The sequence below is a fragment of the Pinus tabuliformis genome, chromosome J (genome assembly GCF_031772625.1).
Source record: "Pinus tabuliformis cultivar Carrire ecotype Pingquan chromosome J, CPIR1, whole genome shotgun sequence".
NCBI classification, from domain to species: domain Eukaryota; kingdom Viridiplantae; phylum Streptophyta; class Pinopsida; order Pinales; family Pinaceae; genus Pinus; species Pinus tabuliformis.
In genome coordinates this window covers 1,071,703,895-1,071,724,467 of record NC_142295.1, presented here as the reverse complement: position 1 = coordinate 1,071,724,467, position 20,573 = coordinate 1,071,703,895, and the positions used below count along the sequence as shown (strand labels likewise).

General features: G+C 39.4%; 1 protein-coding gene across 1 annotated transcript in view; it reads right to left on the bottom strand.

The window, feature by feature from the left end:
- SEC8 (subunit of exocyst complex 8) overlaps window positions 1-20,573 on the bottom strand; it is a 438,983-nt gene that overhangs the window by 45,062 nt on the left and 373,348 nt on the right. The window contains exons 22-23 of the mRNA XM_089379035.1: window positions 11,148-11,249; window positions 10,851-10,925 (exon numbers count right to left, since the gene is read on the bottom strand). Coding sequence (XP_089235161.1) covers window positions 10,851-10,925; window positions 11,148-11,249 — 177 coding nt within the window. The remainder of the gene's footprint in view (window positions 1-10,850; window positions 10,926-11,147; window positions 11,250-20,573) is intronic.

The following is a 20,573-nucleotide window of genomic DNA, read 5'->3' as shown; positions in this document are numbered from 1 at the left end:
AGAAGAGAAGTCTGACTCAAAGGTTGTTCTAGTGCAAGATGACAAAGAGGACGATGATGATTGCGGCATGAGTGCTCATGCACCTCTAGAGAAGAGGTGGGGCGATATTGCACTGTAGTCGGGAGGACTACATAGAGGGCAGGATCTTTGAGGTTCCCAAACTCTTGGATCACATACAGCTATGGGAGCCCTTAATGACAGTAGCAAAATGACAAGAGTCGGTGTGAGGGATGATGGAGAAACAGTGGCATAGCTAGAGTGCCAAAGTCTGAAGCAGCGTAGTGGAGTATTGCAGCAGTGCGGAAGGCACAAGCAGATACAACAGTAGCACAATAGCATCGGAGGGTCAGCACAGAATAGCAGCAGAGGTAGCTTCAGCGTTAAGGAGTATCCAGATTGACCAGCATGTCAACAATTGGGTGGCTTTTCAGTTGCTTACTTCTCAGCAACTGAGTTGCAATGCAGCAGTTAGCAGTGGTAGTGCTATGGATAGCATGATGCAACATATTGAGAGGAAGTTGCAGTATAGATGCAGCAATGACAGTGGCAGTGTCATGGGCAGCAGTACAAGTTGCAGCAGCGTAGTGGATGAGGGGAAGCAGGCCAATCATCAGCAGCACAGAGGACCGATGTCATGGATCAGTGTGATACTTCTGCTGGGAAGTATTGCTAAAACACATTCCTCGCTAAGAGGGAATGTTGATTTTTGGGTAGTGTCGAATGTGCTCTAGCTCTGAAATTTTGTGGAGAGGCTAGAACACATGAGATCTCCAAGACCTAGAAATTGTTTGGAGTAATTCCACCCGGCTTGTATTTTATTATAATAATTAATATTTTTAATGGGGTTCCTAAGTCTAAACTTAGGAAAATTAAAATATTAATGGGTATTAATGAAAATATGGGTGAGAAGCTTCTAAGAGACGAGGATCAAGTCAAATATAATCTTAGCCATTGATTAGAGATTAGATAACGGTCGTTGATTTCTCAACAATAAAAGTATAAAGGAAGACTTGGGGTCAGTTGGAGAACACACACAGTGAGAGCGGCACTCGAGCTAGATCGAAATTTTGGGGCGTGGTTCGCTGAGAATTTCAGAGTGAGCTTCTAGCACAGAGAGGGGCAGTTCGGCAGTGAGACTTTTGTCCAAGGCCGAGAATACATAGCAGAGAGGCAACACATCCCCAAGGAGAGATAGCGCAACTCTAGGAGGGTGATGCAGAGGCTGGAGGGCTGACACGGTCACTTAGAGGCAGCACTAGGGTTTCTGTGAGGCAGATTGGGCATCAGTTCAACAGATCGATTTCTAAGTCGGTAAGGCTCATTGGGAGGGTGACGCGGCCTCTAAAGGAGGTGACACAGTTCCAATGCAGAGCTAGGAGCAGCCATCTCTGCACAGTACTGGGGGCAACGCGATCACTAGTGGGGTTTGTTCATCTAGTTGTTGGATCCGCCAAAATATCTGTCTCCGGATAGGGTAACTTCTGCCGTGTTTATTCTATGTTGGGTGAGCCATATTTGGCACCTTAGTTGTATTCATAAATCTCCATAATAATAAAACCCTTATATTTTTTACACCGATTTTCCCACACTGGGTTTTTCTAGGGACGTTTAGTCCAAAAATAAGTGTGTCCTTTATGTGGTTGTCTCATTTATTTTTTCAGTGCTTGATCTGTATATTGGTGTAGGCTATAGTGTATTTGCATTGATATTTTCTGAATAATTCTAAAAATAACTTGTTAAAATGAAGAACTCAAGTAGGTAATGCAAATCAATTTACTGCAGTAGGATTTTTTTATTTGTTAGAATCAAAAAATTTCACATTACTATCATTATGTAGAAGTTCTTTAGTAAGTTGATTCAAAAGTCTATACAACCTTCCTTCATGAACTCCAATTATTCTGGAAGAATCTATACTAGAGCCTTGGGGGCAAACAAGAACTTTTCCATCAACAAATGGTACTCAATCTCCTTTATCTTCTAAGCATGATATAGAAACCAAACTTTTCTTCAAATCTGGTACATATAATATGTTGCTAAGATGAACATTATCACCTAATTCTAGCTCAATGGATGTTTTCCTAATGCCTTTGACTGCATAACTATTGTTGTCTCCAAGTTCTACTTTTTGTGATAATCTTCTTCCATTAGACTTGTGAGGTTGTCTTGATCTCCTATCATGTGCCTTGAGGCACTACTATCTACTAGAGAGAAGTCTTCACTATCTGCTACAAAACTAGTAATAGAAAAAAAATAGAAGAATTCTTTATTACCTGGATCTTCATTCTTAGGCTTCTTTGGAAGTTCATCCAAGTCTGTCATGGTAGCATGTTGGTTTCCCTTCCTCTTTCTATCATTCGATCTTTCAGGACAATCACTTCTATAGTGACCAAATTTGTAACAATAATGGCAATTAACTTTTGACATGTCTCTCATTCCTTGAGGAGCAAATTTTATTTCTTCGGGTATTCTTCCTTCATTTCTTATTTGAAAGCTAAACTTCTCTTTTGCTCCACCCTTCTTGAAACATGATGCATATGCTTGAGAGTCACCTCCTTCGGATCTCTTAATCCTCCCTCTTGACATGAGCCTTGATTCTTCTTGAGTACATGCGGTCCATAGTTCATCAAACTTTGGAGCTTCTTTTCTGGCACATATTCCTGTTGCAAAAGAGTCCCATGATTCAGGTAAACCATTGAGTGTTGTAGTCACTAGTTCCTTTTCAAGAATCATTTCATCAATTGCTTGAAGTTGATCTCTCAATTGAGAAATTGTCATAAAATATGAGGCTATAGTATCATTCCTCATCATTCTAAGATCACGAGGCTCATTTTTCAAACTCATTGCTTGACCAATATTGTTGATAGTATGCAAACCAATTAGGGCATCATACATTTTCTTTGAAGAATCAAGATTTACGATATATGGGATCAAATGATGTCTGTTAGAATCTATAATGATTCTTCTATCTTTCTCAAATTTTAATTACTCTTCTTTTTCAGGTTCAGTGACTTTGCCCTTCACGATACCCAAGAAATCCTCTTTTGCAGGAAGATCAATCCTTTTTTCTCAAGCCCTAAAGTTTGTAGCTCCTAATTTGTTTTTTGCGTCCATATGGGAACCCATAGTCACGGGCAACCAAATAAATTGAAAATATAGGGTTTTCCTCAAGACTGGTCTCTTACCAAAGCTTCTTCAAGAGTGAGCTCAATGTCCTTTTATCGCCAATTCTCTAAACCATGTTGATTTTTCAAGTGCAATAGATATAAGCACAATATTTCTGAAATACTAATAATTACTTCTAATCATATAGATATTCTTTTAACAATTCTAGTTTTTCATTAAGCAATTACACTTCAGAAATTCAACCATAAAATCATAAGGACAATAGAGATCACAATACACAAAGAGAACACAAGATTTACACTGGGAAAACCCACTTAGGGGAAAACCCCAACAATTTTTTTTTTAAATCTTTAGTTCAACAAGAGATGCATCTAATTTTGTTAGTCAACTATGAGGTCAAACTGACCAACAATGCTTATGGTCAAACCTGGTCAACAAGCCTCAAGGCAAGCCTCCCAATCTACCCAACAACTCACTCTAATCTTGTTGGAAATAATGAGAGGGGGGCTGAATCAGTATTTTTTTTCAATTGTTAATTAGTCAATTAAGAGTTTTCTTTGATCAGAAGCACAATATACCAGAACACAAAAGTAATAAAATAATGATTTTATTACTAAAAAAATTGAGGACTCCAATCCTCTTCAACTTGTACAACCAAATCTCCAACTTCTTCAAGGCTCTAACCTTGAATGAGGACTCCATGTTGAGAAATCAATATGCATATGGATTAGGGTTGATTTCTCTATCATGATAATTACTTGTGAATTTGTTGGCTTCTTTATTAAATTTATATGTTCTCTTTTTTCATCAAGCAATTACCAAAAGTATAAAAGATGAAGATCACAAGAGACAAAGAACACAAGGATATAGGCTCCATGCCATGTAAAAACCCCACAAGGGGGAAAACCCAACCAACTTCTCTTCTTATAGAATCAGATCAAAGTGATAAATGCAAGACCCAAGACTAACACAAGAATTCACCCTCCAAGATGCCAAGCTAAACTGTTCAATTTTTTTTTATCTCCGATCATTTTGTGACAAATAATTCGCACTTGTCTCAAATAATCTTCCACAAAAGAATCACATCATCTCCCACAGAAAAAACTCGCATCATTTCCGAGCATCTCCATAGAAAAATTTGCATTACTGTGCAGATGTACAGCCTTAGGAACTCGCACTCCTTCACAAGAAAGTAACCTCTAAAATTTGCATCTATTTCCTCAGAGTTTACCACATCAAAACACCAAATTCTTCTTGCCATTTTGGAGGAGGACGCATGCCAATATATAGTTTTTATCACATACATAAAAACACATCTTTTGAGTGAGCCGACTTGGATTCTTAAAGTGAATTAGCCAAAATTACATTTTGAAAATTTCTTTTTCAATTTTCTTTACAAGAAGTCTAAGTAGGACATTGACTCAACAATCCTAGAAGCATGAAGAACATGCTTGACTAATGAAATAATAATAATATGAATTTATTTTTCTTCTTTTGCTTTTACATATTGAATCTTGATACAAGTGCAAAAATAGTTATTAAGAGCCAAGACTGAACCTAGTTACAATTTTCAACACTCCCTCTTAACTAGTGATCTGATATTGATCCAAGACAATTAATAAGGTATTACAGACTCATGTGCATGGATGTGCCTATGTTATTTTATGCAACAGATAGATAAGATTGCGACATACACAGGCAATGAAGCAGTTAAAGAAAACATAACAGGCAAACATATAAACACAACAAGTTTAATAAGGAATTCACCCAATACTCCTGGGCTACGTCTCCCGGTCCAGCCTTCAGTGGTGGCCTCTCTATTATGTTTTCAAAGCAGAATTTTTACAACAGTGAGCTCAGTTTTAGTCTCACTCAACGGATACAAATCTGTAAGACTATACTTGGATTCCCCAAGTCTCTGGAGTACACAGACTCTCCTCACTGAACTCTTGACCTCTATTGATCATAGTAGTATGAGCCCAATCTGAGACTCATACATGACAAGCATTATGGAGGAGTGCGCTTGAACCTCTCAAGCCTTCCTTGCAATACACAGACTCTCTGACTCTCTCTGTCTCTGTCTTAACTCTGGCTCGATGTTGCCTTTGCTTCTATAGATCAGCTCGACTTCTTCTCTCTGCTTTCGGCTTAATGCTTATTGCTCTCTTCGCTTTTCCCTCTGTCAGTTTGTGGCTTTAAAGCTAATCTACTTCTTGACTATTCGTTTCTGCTTCCCGGCTTTCCGGTTCCCCTGCCTCTGTCCGTTTGAATCCCTCTGTAATGTGTAATCAGTCACTGTATAACGCCTCACAAGGAGGTGGCCACCTATTTCATAACGGATGAGTGTTAGTTCTCTTGGACATATTTGAAACGATCATTTTTTTCCGTTAACTCCAAGAATGCCCACGAAACATGACTTTCTACCAACGCATCGTCCATATTGAACTTCAAATCCTATGTGACCTCGCTTCATAACCTTGTCAAATCTGGTCATCCATCGGAAAATGTCTCCGCTGTTGATCTGGGAGCCCCAGATCCAACGGTCATCGTTCATATTGGGCGGCTAAGTAACATGATGTTTACCTGTCAGAACTTGGTCGAAACCGCTTACCGCTCGAAGCCCCTCCGATATTCTGTCAGTTTTGTGGGATCCTGCTCTAACAGAACTGAAACAATATTTTCCGCATTTTATAATTATTTCGAGTCCGAGTGCTCGGGGCTTCTCTTCACTAAGAGGTTTTCCCTGCAATATGCGATTTGCTAGTTGGTGTCAGCACGCGTTACCATGGTCTGTCACTCTGCGCGCTAGATCGACAGCCCTTGTTGATCCGCATTGATCGCCATTGCAACTGTCTGAGGATTCCCTCCGATAGCTTGATCTTTATAAGACTTTTAAGCTTTGGCATAATTTTTAGAGAGTTCATGAAAACTTAGAGTGTTCTAGGATCCATTTGGATCAACTAGGGAGGTATTCATAATTACAATAAGATACCATGGATACTCTCAAATTGAAATATTCTCATAAGAAGAGACAGAGTTATAAGCATCATCATGATAACCAACATTGTCAATTTACAAAATAGCAAGGTCTTGACTGACAAGCTCTAACTCTCCACTAGATTAGAGCATAATGTTCGGAGGCATACATTTGGAAACCACCACCACCTCTCAAGGCACATACCCCATCCTGATGTTCACCAGGTATGTCCTTACAGGACTATTCTTATCTTGGATTCCCAATCCTTAAAGAATATTGGTCCTCTTCGACTACTCTTATCTTGGACACCGTGCCCTATCCTCAAAGTGTATTGGTCCTCCAGACTACTATCTTGAATTCCCAATCCTTAAGGAGTATCGGTTCTTGATGCTTATGCAATCCTCCATTTTCCCTACTAATTCCTTCACTAGACATTGAACTATTTCCTCTGAAACACACATTGGTTGATTGCTCTACACAGATCTTCTCTTCAGTGCACTGATCTCTATGATTTGCACCAACCTCACTAACTTTGCTCTAATTCCATGTGAAATTTCCACAATTGCAACTACTAGGTATTATTCTCTTAACTTATGCATTTTATTTGTCTCTTGTTAATTAATTTACGACAAATAATGAATAATCCACTACTACAAATCTTCACAAATAAAATACGCTACAAAAAATAAAATACTGGAACTGAGAAAATAATATACACATACAATAAATCTGACACCAATATTTTTGGACAATCGTCCCTAGAAAAACCCCAAAGGGAAACCAGTGCAGCAGATGAGGGTTTTATTATTTTTCAGCAAAATAGAGAATTACAACTAGCTGTCGTAGAATGGAAAACCTCCGACATACAAATTTTCTCAATTGAAAAAGTAATCTAGGAAATTACTTTTCCCTCCAGCAAATCGAACTGGCCTCCTCTCAGCCACTCGCATTGCTGCCACTGGATAATTCACATAGCCTCTAGGACTCATTCCCTGCAAGTTGATTTGCCTCCTAAAGCTACTTAGACCTCCTCTGGCAATTCTCCGGACAACTAGAAGTGAAACACTGCTTCTACTACACACATTGGGGAACTGGCTACTCGCACTAGCTGAATACAGCCTCCCTACTAGAAAAAACGACCTCCCTTCGTCACACTGGAATGTTGGAAAATCTCTTGAGAATTTTTTCGGAAATTCATCCTGCTGAAAACCCTGTTACTGACTCTGTTTGGCTGGAACTACGTCATTCTCTCTGTAAATGGCTAATTCGCATTGCCTCCCTCTGTGCCTCAATTGTCTCTTGTGTGTTCTACAACCCCATCAACCTTGCTCTTATAATCTTCTATTGGGCAATAAACGTCCATGATTACATCTCAATCAATGGCTAAGATCATCTTGACCCCATCAAGTGACCTTTTTGGAAGTCTCTAGAGCAAAATCGATTTCCCTCAATTAATTTGATTTAATTAACCAGTTTTCCTAAGTTAGACTTAGGAAATATTTAATTACTAGCTAATTAATGTAATAGAGGTGTTTCTTATGCTTTTCTCCCAAAACCTTTTCTAGGTTTTGGAGATCTCGTGTTCCTTGGCCTCTTAGACACCATAGAGACTAGAACACTTGTCCGCTACTACCAAAAGCTAACAGAAATTGTCTTTCTTGTGAGAGGCTGAATGGTGCCTTTGTGGAGGAGGTCGAATACCTTTATATAGTGTTCTTCCTATCTAGAATGTGTGTGTCTCTTCACTGGGCTGACTTGACTATTTTGGAGACAAAACTTCAAAATTTAAATTTCAAAATTTTCTCTCTGAAATGCGACATGAAGAACATGTCTTATATAAATTATTTCAAGCGCTAAATAATCAAAATAACATGAAGGACATGTCTTACAAATTCTTTATATATTACAAGGGATAAAATATAAATTATGGAAACCGACCATAGCTACAAAATTCAACACTGCAAAACCATGGTTCGAACTTCGGAATCCTCACGGTTTCGAACGTCCAAGAAGCGTGAATTTCAGGTGGAACTACAGTTTCGCATGGGATGCAAATCCACCCTCAGAATTAGGTTTGTGGGGTCTTCAGATTTATGATGTAATGATTTCAGTTCTAATGTTGTGATTCATGAATGGTTTTGATTTTTAACTTTGAACACTTTTTTTAAAATTAAATAAATATTATTGTATTTTTTATAAATAGCACTTCCCCACCATATCCAGATCCTGCCTTTTCAAAAGTCTCGTCAATCCATATTCTAATCAGTATCCATTTCCATTTCTTGGTAACTTGGCTCGTAAGATTGGGTTGAAGAGAACTAAAATATTGCTGCTGTAAATTCATATTTCAGATTCAACCTTAAGACTCAAGGTTCACAAGAAATAGATCTAGAAACACTCAAGGTTAAAATGGAATTTTGGAAGTTGCATTAATTGCCTCATATAGGGAAATTCCAACAATCCCATTCATTGGTTCCAATGCATCAGTATAATTTATTTGAAGGGTTGTTTATAGGAGTTGCAGGGATTATGAGTGCTTGCAGTGCTAAACTGAATCTCCAGAGCAGCAGTTTGTATGGTGGTTACAGGCTATAACTTTCCCTTTCATCCTGAAAGTTAAGTCTGAAGAAGATAAACATATCCGATGTTCCCAATTGACCTGCATATCAAAAGTGCTCAAAAGGAAGATTTCCAGTAAAGAAATATCACACAAAATTTAGGGGCAGTTGGATATACCTTCCCCTTAAGCAGATTTGAGTTCTGACCTGCATTTGAATTTTAGCATTATAATCATGATCATCACAAGGTAATGAAGGATTCACAAAATACTAAGACTGGGCCAACCTGTGTTGAAGGATTCACAATTATAAAGGGTTGGATTGACAACTCTGAAAGTATTTCCAAACTTTTAAGCACTGGGCTCACATATGATGATGTCTACTTGTTGGCGTAGTTGGTATTCTGGGTTTTCATTCCAATACCCAGAGCCTCTTAAACACCAGGTCAGCACTGTGACTAAAGGGTATCTTTGATTTAACGTGTAATAATCAGGTGGATTTACCTCTCTGCAAGAGATCTGAACGGGGAGAGTTGTTGAGAAGCAAATTGGTAAGCTTTGCAGCAGCAAGTGATCTCCATTACTGACCTGCTCAAGGGTTTGAACTGTTAACAAGCCAGAATGCATTCCTAATGGAGCTATAACATGTATTTGGATAGCATGTAAATGAAGATTTTGAGCCATCTTTGTCCATATCAAGGGTACTTTTAATAAGTGGTTATATGCTATCCTTATAACAGCAGCATGGAGAACATAAAGGGTTAATCTCAGAGTTTTACTTGATTGATAGACAATACAAGGATGGTGCAACCAAGTGAACTTATGTGCTATTTCTGGAACAGCAGGTGAAATGTAAGTGATTGGAGGTTTTTCTATTGATAAACTGTATGAGGTGGAGCACACTAGTATGGATAGGAGGTGGTTGAAAGAGAGCACATTGGTGGCTGAAAACTCATGCAGCAGGTCAACAATTACCGGGATTTGCTACAATACATCAAAGTGACTGGATCTATAAGTTGCTATATGTATATTTTGTTGTTTTCCTTAGAGGGAAAAGTGGATCTACAATCCACTTATTATTTTTGATTGTGAGGATCCACATATTATTTTTGATTGTGAGGAATTTGAGCTAGAAAATCTATGTAATCATTAGCTCTATCAGATATTTTCATGGTTGGGTTGAGCTCATAATCAGTATATCCTTATAATGGCTTCGAGCCTTGTCGTCTATGAGTCCCTCGAGGACTGAAACATGCATATTCTTTATATGGAATATAAAGACATTAATTCACAGAAAAAATGTTCTATATTTATATTATTTAAATTTTAATGGCTCAAGACTTAGAGGCATCTTGCAGAAGTGAAAATCTACCTTCTTATGCACCACTTATGTGTTATTTCAGGTGGCCAGATTTTGTCTACACATTATGGTGCAGCTGCAAGTTGGGGTTTTCTTATTGTATTAACAAGGGTTAGGCTAGTAGCTTTTTTTCTGCTTTGGAATATATATACACACACACCTTCCATATCCAAATCCTGGCTTTTCAAAAATCTAACAGATCCGTATCCAAATCCCAGTAACTTAGCTTATTCTGCCTTGTCTTATCCACCTATGTATTTATGTACATCTCTAAAAACTTTGTATTGTCTTGATTTTTCACTCTGACTCTCCACCTTTCATTTGTGTACCCATATCATCCAATTCCTACGATGTTTCTGCATGTTCACAATATAGTAGGCAAGCATAAGAGCTTCCCTGCCTGAATAGCCTCTGTTACAAGCCAAGAATATTACAGTGATAATTTTGTAGCCATCAGTTTGTCCTTAAAAAGAATTTAAAGTACAAGAAGTAAATCTAGCAATACTAGAATCACCACTTGTCATTTTCAACAATCTACTTTCATGAATAAGTATGATAGTAAAAATAAAAAATAGTACGTGTTGTTCAACAGAAGTCCAATTCCACCACCATTATCAACAAGCAAAGCAAACCACCTATTTCTGAATTTGAAAAATTATTGCACAGATGAGGCACTTAAATCTCCTTGTTTTATATTATGATAAAATGACTTAAAGCAAGCTTTGGAGCAGGATTATTCAAGTATTAAATAGCCCGTCCATTTTGCATGTCCAATTAACTGATAACTTAATTGACTAAGGCACAATAGTTCAAACTGAATGAAGTTTTAATACCTGCTCCAGTGCAATACAGTTCCGACATATTTGGCGAATACCAAACAAACTTATAGACTTCATGTCATTCAATGCCTGCATATGATTCACAGATGTTACTTCTTCCTCTAAAAGAAACATCTAAAGAAACTATGTTATGTCCATTTTATAAACTACATCTCAGGCCAGAATTAACAGAGCATGTTAAAAGTAGCATAACCTATTAGAAGAAAAAAAGTGAATGCTCCATGTGTGCATGCACCAATCTGTCAGTGCAATTTTGCAATCTACAAACATGTGGTGTGAAAGAGAAAGAACCTTAATGGTGGCCGTTGCTGAAATACTACAAATGCCACTAAAAATATAGTTCCGCTTCGTTTCTGGAATATACGGAGCCATCTCTTCATCTCTCCTTGTTATCTGTTTAGGAGAAAGCATGCAATTTTTAGGATCTCCCATACCAAACAAATCGGATATGAAGTCGAGAAAAACAACAGAATCACTTAAGTTTGAAATCCCAACACGGTAACCAGGAATATGAAAACAGCGCATTGAAATTAATCCCTGTGACACTAAAGATTTGTTGATGGCAATGAAACTCCTAGTTTTCTTGTCCTACAATCGTTGGAAGACTCAAAAAGCTTGTTTGCTCAAAATCCCATAATAGCAGTACACAAAAACACAAATAAAATCTAATTTTTGTGTCTTATAAGTGATGTTTCTTGACCCAACGATAAATTCCTAATCTAGCATGAAATTTTATAAAGTATCACAACTTTTCCCATTGATATATCATGTGCTTTAAATATCTCATATCTATCATGATATTTGCAATAAATCACTCAGATATACACCAGGGGTATAACCAAAACCCAGAGAAAAACCCAGAATCTTAAGTTTGAAACAAGTTGAATGAAAACAAAAATGCTCATTACAATATAGATAATTTGTTATTTCACAATCATTCCTTTTATTGTTGATAAATTCTTGTAAGACAATGAGATGTATAATAATTAAGAAATGAAGAGTGTCTGGTTTCAAAACGAAAAGAGTATCCTGAAATCATGATGGAATACACAAAAGAGCTCTCCTCGTATATTTGAACCTCCCGGAAGGAAATGAAATGGCATTCATTGTTCCCCCTACATAAAACTAAGGATATTTATGAATCTATGCAACTGTAGTAAACCATATGGGAAAGTATTGTACAAGGCATTTTGAAAGAACACAACATATTAAAAAAATGATGCAAGTTAGGTATGTCGCATCAAAATCTAGCAGGTATTGTGAGGGGAGCTCACAAGACAAGAACTAGACCAAGTGATAACACTATGAGGTGTGGCCCACTATCACCACAACCACTACCTCCTCGCACTTTAGTGGACTTTCACCACAAGGAAGGCTTCCCTCTCTTAGGTCACCTAAAAAATATATCAAGTCCAAGGGCTAGAGGTGACAAAATAGGCTAAGGAGAGATACTCTACATAAAAACAAGGCTTAGCTAGCCCAAAAACAACGATGTTTTCCCTCCAAAAGGTTTAATTAGGGCACAAAGTGACATAGAGTTTAACAGTAGGCAAGGTCAACAAGCTTACCTAAGATCACAAGGCCAATAAAAGGCTTGAAATAGATAAGTAAGATCAATTTATGCCACAACAAACCTTCAACAAGCCCCAACTTGAAGCCTGAGACAAGACTAGGCTTTAGCTAGGGCAAAGGACATCAATCATGTTACCCACCATTTTGTGGGTGATATCATTAAGACAATTTATTTTCTCCAAGATGGTCCTCAGCCGGCAGCCAACAGTCCCTTGCAGGCACCAACTAGCTCATTGAGCCGTTTCTCCATTACCTGAGTCGGCCATGTGGTCCCTCGCCCATTTGCCATGATCGTATGTTTGAAGGAGGGCCTCCCTAACCTAAAGCTATGCCTTGTCATTTGGTACTTGAGTATTGTAGTTTTCTTATCTAGGAAACTTTTGGGCATGGATTAATGGGGGGCTTTGTTAGAAAGAATAGGCTAGGTCTATTCTCTTGTCCCCTAAACCCCTTTTGGATATTAACCTTGGATTCTAGTCTCGTGGGAACTCTTTTACTGACCATTTGGCTTTAGGGATCCCCTTTAAGTCCAGTGTTGCCATTGTCGAGGACGAAACAGGTCTACCTCCCTAGTGATCATTGAGGAATTGATTCATTGACGACATCTATAAAGCATTCCTCTGGCAACTCCACTCATTGTCCAAACCCATAGCTTACTTGAAGGCAACAACATTCCTCCTTTAACTAGGGCTACTGCAAAAAGGGGATAGCGAACTCCATCACCTGTTGGTACTGCTCTTCCTTAATTTGAGAAGGTCAGTAATCCATCCCCAAAGATGACATCTAGTTCTAATACTGACCCAAAACAAGATCAACCTAAGATTACCAAGTGTGAAAGACACTTGGTTAGTGTCTTTGCCCCTTTGAAATTGAGTGATGATCCCAAGCCCTTAAGCCCTTACCAGAAAAATATAACCGATGGTTACCCAAATTCAAAGGGGATGATACTTGGACTGCCCATGGTTTCATTAAAGAATTCTATTGGAAAATCTCCCCTAGAATGATCTTTGATGAGGATAGACTCATGATACTTTTTGCTTTATCACTTGAGGGACAAGCAAGAGATTGGTACCTTAGCCTTCCCCCTGAATGCATCCAAGGCTCTAATGAATTTGAAGACCTATTTATGAAACGGTGGTCATGCAATGCCCAAGGGACCTTCAATATCAAAAAATTCTACCAAATAACCAAGGGAAGGGAGGATGTGCGAGAATTCATTCAAAAGTTTGATAGGGTAGTCAAAGATATACCTGACCATTTGAAGCCATCTCAAGCCAGTATCCTTGATAAATTCATAAATGCAGTGGGTGGCCATTTTACCTATGTGTTAAGGAACAAGAAACCTTCCACTTTGGCTGAAGCTAAAGAGATAGCAATGGAAGTTGAAGAGAACATACAAATCTCGAAGGTTGATATCAATGACCACCCTAGAGCTAAAGCTGAAGTCAAGAAAGAGAAATCCAAGGATCAACATGAGGAAACTCTCCTTGCCATCTTCAAAAAGATGGAGAAGTTCACCGAAGAAGTCAATGCACGTGATAGGGTTATCATGAACAAAATCACCGCCATGGAAAGAGCCCAAAAATCTAGTTATATCCCAAAAGGAAAGCCTTTTCCCAAAAAAGAAAAGTGAAGAAGATAGGTTGAGCTCTTCTCAAACCCCAAACACTTTGGCTCCAACTAATATTGTTGAGCCAGACTCTTCAACTAAGGATGAGAAAAGTGAAGGAGAAGAGTGTGAGGATGAAAAAACTGATGAGCAGGCCAATCTTGTGGAATCTGACATCTTCAACATTTTGCTAGGAGGGTCGTATACACATCCTCCAATTAGTAAGGTCACCCCTAAAGAGGAAAAGGAAGAATCCATTATTAACTCTGATAGCCAGGGAAGATTCAAAGGGGTCCAATATTGAAAAGAAAGGGGCAAAGACCCCTCAACTCCTAAGGAACCATCTAAAGAAGATCCATCACCTAAGAAAGCATGTTCCAAAGAAACTATCCCTAAAATTCCTCCCAAGAAGGATCCTCCAACAAAAGCCAACCGGAAAAGGGATCTCAGAGGAAAGAATACGTCAAGAAGAAGGAAAAGGGGAAGATGTCAAACTTGACATTGACATAGGGGTTGTCATAGGAAGAATGACTATACCCATTCCTTTGAAGGAGATTGCTAAGCTTCCTAAGCAACAACAACCAATTAGGAAATCCCTAAGAATTCAGAAAGAACTACCTAAATAATTGCAAAACATCCATATTCCTAACCAAAACCTTGGGCATGAACCTTTCTTGCTTACTTTGGCTATCAATTACCTCTTCTTACACAATTGTATGTTAGACTCAGGGGTTACCTCTCAGGAGGCTTATTCTTTCATTTGTGAGTTAGTTTGGTGGGTTTGTCACCAGAAGTTAGATTATTAGCACATTATTTTATTTTGGGGGCTTATGTAGGCCAAGGAGACTAATTCGAACTCCTCATTAGTGTATAAAATTATAAATACAAGTGAGATGAGTTCATTTGCTCATCATCGCTTTGGATTGGATCTCTTCTCTCTCTTAAGAATTTCGCATTTTTTGTTGCAGGATGAATTGGAGCTTTGTGGATGAATTTTGATGTTTGGATTTGGTTTATATTGTCTTGGAGCTTCTCTATTGTAAAATTGTGGATGGTTGGATATGTTCTATTACATGTAAGTAGATTCTTTTAATGCTATTCTTGTTTTACTTTGTCATATACATTGGATTGGGATTTTCGTTAATTTTAGGGCTAATTGTTGCATGCATTTACTGCGTAAATTGTGAAAATTTTGTCTCCATATAGCATCTTTCAATGTATGGGCCATGTAATTTGAATGAAATTTCCTAGGGATAATTCTATCAATGAACTCATCTTGATAAGCCATCTCCTTTTAAAATTCGAAGTATAAAAGCTATAAGGTTGCTTTCCTTTGCCATAGAAGGCTAGCAAAGTAGCTCTAAGGCCTCCTTGACTAAGAAATGAAGTCCTCATTCACATTTTTTATAGACTCCATTCTCCCAAGACTAAGGCAATAATCTATCAAGAGTTGGTCAACCTAAATCAATTCTTTTTCAACTTTTCCTAGGTCTAGCCAGGTTAGGTCACCTAGGGCATCATTTTCCAACAAAAAGCCCTCCAAAAAGTTCAATCTCCTAGTATCCCATGCGTTGGTGTCTCCTCAAGGCCTCCTCCAATTTTGAAGCCATTTCGACAGTTGAGTTATAAGAAAATCCAAGCCCTGGATTCAAGATCAAACTTTGCCTTGGTATCCCCAAGGCTAGTGCCTCATAGGATCAAAACAACACCTTTAAGTGAAAATCCTTTCTTTGATTCTTCCCCTTCCTATCTGGGTTAACAATATCGTTGGTTGCTAAATTATTACCCCCTAACCTAGGTTGGGTCCCTGTGGTCCCGTGTGGTCCCATTCTTTTGAAAAGCCAGTTCTTCAAGAACCATCCATGATACCAATTTCAATAAGGATTTTAGGGATTGGGAAACTCTTTCACAAGTCATATTCCCTAACCCTAACCCTCGAATCCTCCCATCCTTCTCCTCGAAGACATTGTACCTTGCCTAGAAAGCAAGCAAGCTCTATTCTTCAACCTCTTTTGGAAAGGGATTATTTGGGTCACTCTATATCCACTTGTTGATATATCCTTCATTGGTGACTCCATATATAGTGGGACTCCTTCCATCAGTGAAAGTCTATAAATAGTAGGGACCCTTAGTTGAGGTGACAGTGGGCTAAGTCTCCATTTGTTGAGCTTCGTCTAGCATTTTCCCCTTTAGGTCCCCTACTAGTTTGAGCGGTAACGTTTTGTCACCCTTGCCGGGGATGAAGCAGGTCTACCTCCCTAGTGAATCGTTGAGGAATTGATTCATTGACGACATCTATAAAGCATTCCTCTGGAAACTCCACTCATTATCCAAACCCCTAGCTTACTTGAAGGCGACAACATTCCACCTTTACTAGGGCTACTGCAAAAAGGGGATAGCGAACTCCATCACCTGTTGGAACCGCTCTTTTCCCTAATTTGAGAAGGTTAGTAGTCCATCCCCAAACATGACATCTAGTTCTGACATTGACCCAAAACTAGATCAACCTAAGACGACCAAGAGTGAAACACACTTGGTTAGTATCTTTGCCCCTTTGAAATTGAGTGATGATCCCAAGCCCTTAACGGAAAAATATAACCGATGGTTACCCAAATTCAAAGCAGATGCTACTTGGACTGCCCATGGTTTTATTAAAAAATTCTATTGGCAAATGTCCCACAGAATGATCTTTGATGAAGATAGACTCATGAGGCTTTTTGCTTTATCACTTGAGGGACAAGCAAGAGATTGGTACCTTAGCCTTCCCCCTACACGCATCTAAGACTCTGATGAATTTGAAGACCTATTCATGAAAAGGTGGTCATGCAATGCCCAAGGGACCTTCAATATCAAAAAATTCTACCAAATAACCAAGGGAAGGGAGGATGTGTGAGAATTCATTCAAAAGTTTAATAGGGTAGTCAAAGATATACCGGACCATTTGAAGCCATCTCAAGCCAATATCCTTGATAAATTCATAAATGTGGTGGGTGGCCATTTCACCTATGTGTTAAGGGACAAGAAACCTTCCACTTTGGCTGAAGCTAAGGAGATAGCAGTGGAAGTTGAAGAGAACATACGAATCTCGAAGGTTGATATCAATGACCACCCTAGAGATAAAGCTGAAGTCAAGAAGTAGAAATCCAAGGATCTCAACATGAGAAAACTCTCGTTGCCCTCCTCAAAAGGATGGACGAGTTCACCGAAGAAGTCAATGCACGTGACAGGGTTATCATGAACAAAATCACGACCTTGGAAAGAGCCCAATAATCCTGTTATATCCCAAAAGGAAAGCCTTTTCCCAAAAAACAAAGTGAAGAAGATAGGTCGAGCTCTTCTCAAACCCCAAACACTTTGGCTCCAACAATGTTGTTGAGCTAAACTCTTCATCTGAGGATGAGGGAAGTAAAGGAGAAGAGAGAGGAGGATGAAAAAACTGATGAACAGGCAAACCTTGTGGAATCTGACATCTTCAACATTTTGCTAGGAGGATCGTATACACATCCTCAAATTAGTAAGGTCACCCCTAAAGAGTGAAAGAAAGAATCCATTCTTAACTCTGACAGCTAGGGAAGATTCAAAGGGGTCCAATATTCACGAAAAGAAAGGGGCAAAGACCCCTCAACTCCTAAGGAACCATCTAAAGAAGATCCATTACTTAAGCAACCACATTCCAAAGAAGCTATCCTCGAAATCCCTCCCAAGAAGGATCCCCCAACAAAAGCCAATCCGAAAAGGGATCCTCCGAGAAAAGAATACATCAAGAAGAAGGAAAAGGGGAAAGAAGTTAAGCTTGACACTGACATAGGGGTTGTCGTACGAAGAATGACTATACCCATTCCTTTGAAGGAGATTGCTAAGCTTCCCGAGCAACAACAACTAATTAAGAAATTCATGGGAATTCAGGAAGAAGAACTACCTGAATAATTGAAAAACATTCATATTCCCGACCAAAACCTTGGGCATGAATATATCTTTCTTACTTTGGCTATCAATTGTTGATTTGGGGTAGCATCGGATGTGCTCTAGCCATGAAAATTGGTGGGGAGGCTAAAGCACATGAGATCTCCAAGACCCAGAAATAGTTTGGGCAGATTCTACCCGGTTAAGGAGATATTAAAATAATTAATATTTTTAATGGAGTTCCCAAGTCTAAGCTTAGGAACAATAAAATATTAATGGATATTAATATAAAACTAGGTTAGAAGGTTCTAAATGACATGGATCATGCCAAATCTAATCTTAGTCATTGATTAGAGATGTAATCTCGCTCGTTGAAGGACCAACAAGAAAAGTATAAGAGGAGGCTTGAGTGTAAGTTGGAGAACACACTAGACTCCTAGAGTGATCAGTCATTCGATTTTCTAGAGCGGGGTTTGCTAAGAGAAATCGAATCAGTGATCAGTTGCAACGAGGGGCAGTGAGTACGAGCTAGAGAGGCAGAGATAGTGCTGAGAGACCAGCGCAGATGCAGAGGGAGGCATACGTTGAGCCAGAAGGAGCCACACAGAGGAAGAAGAGACTGCGTAGAGGCCAGAAGGGTATGTGTCATCCATGCAAAGGCTACAAGAGTGATGCAGAGGGTCGTAGAGATTGTGTAGTGCCTCAGAGGGCTGACGCAGGGAGTTTTGGGCTGACACTAAGCTTCAGAGTGTGTTGGAGAGGGTTTCGTGGGGCAGACTTTCCGAATAGAGAGGTATTATTGCCAAATTATTTTCTCTGTCAGGTGAGCCGGTTTGGCACCCAGTTGTACTTAGAAAGACTGCATAATAAAATAACCCTCAGAATTGTTGCACTGGTTTTCCCAAGTTAGGTTTATCCGGCAACGAGTTGTCCAAAAATAACGGTGTCACTTGTGTGTTTGCTATTTCTTTCAACTACTGATCTATAGATGGTATTGTGTTTATTTCAGTATTTATATGGTCAAATAACTTGCTCGTAATTAACAATAGGAGAAATAAACCAGAGAATACAGATAAAATTTCTAGTGGGTAATATTTAGAAATTTCAACATGGTATAAGAGCTTGGTTGCAGATCACAGGAGAGCTGAAGGCACCAGCTAAAGCAAAGCATTTGCAGCAGAAACAGTTGTCACGAGTGACAGAAGTTGTTCCTTACAGAAAGCGGCAGAGAAGGGTTGACGCAGAGGGACTGTGTCATCAATTTAGGCCAGAGAGAGGCCAATGCAGAGGCTGAGGGGGGCAGAAAAGGCTCATGAAGAGCCACGCAGAGACCAGGAGGGTTGACGCAGTTGGCTAGGGGACCATTTCAGCCTGTGCCGAGATTGCAAAGAGCCTAGTGGCTCAATCCTTCAGTTGTTGGGGCATAGGAAGCTGTGGGCAGATTGTGGGGAGTGAAGCTGGTGGGGTGATGTTGCTGCCGAGACAAAACAGTACCTAATGGGGCAAAACCAAGGTAGAGGGAGTCGCTACCTAGGCGGATTTCTAGCCAAGAAATCCAGATCAATGTTGCAGGTGCATAGGAGATTGGAGAGGTGTGACTCGACGGTTGGCAGGCGGATTTCTAGGAGGGAAATCGAGACTCAGAGGGAGTCTAGCAAAGAACTTCCAGACGGGAAGTAGAGACTCAGAGGGAGTCGAAGAGAGAACTTCCAGAGGGAAGTAGAGACTTGGAGGAGTCGAAAGGAAGAGCAGAGAGATGGCCATGAATGGACTGAGGGATCAGGACAGGCTGGACGGGGCATCCAACTTTGTGGTCTAGAAGGCCAGGATCTCATCCATTCTAGATAGACATCACATCAAGGCCTTCGCCTTGAGAACAGTGGCTATCCCAATTGACTCGGCTGACAATGAAAAGTACGAGGACGCAATGGCCAAGGCGAAATGCGTAGCCCTTGATGGAGTCAAGGATCAAGTGGTCCAGCGTATTGTCGAGAAGGAGACAGTAAAGGAAATGTTGGCCACGTTGAAGACGTTGTACCAACATACTTGCGTGCAGAGGAAGATGTTACTTGAGAATGAGTGGCGGTCATACCAGATGCAGAAGGGAGAGCAGATAGATCACTTCCTCGGTAGATTGAAGGAGATCTGGGACCAACTGAATTCCATAGGGGCCACACCGGATCAGGTATTGATGGTGAGGACTGCTCTAAACCAGTGATGCAAAAATCTCGATAAAATCATGATTTTATCGAAAAATCGTAATTTCCAGATTTCAACGATAAAATCATGCGATTATTAAACAGTTTTTTTTCCAGCAATTCTTACGAAAAAATCGTGATTTTTTGAAATAACCGCGATAACTTCCAAAAAATCATGATTCGATGTGTAATCATCGCAGGGCCGGCAGACAGCGCCTTTATAAGACCAAAAAATTGATTTTTTGAAAATCATTTGGATAGAAAACGGCAGCAACACGGTTTTGGAGTGACCTAGCAAAGAAAGCTTGGTCATTTGGGAGCTGAATCAGTTGATTGGAGGAGAAAAACGGATTGAGAGCTAAGGAGGAGACGAATTTTCTCCATCAAACCAAGATGGGCACCAAAATTTTGCGTTTTGTAACTTTGTTTTGGTTT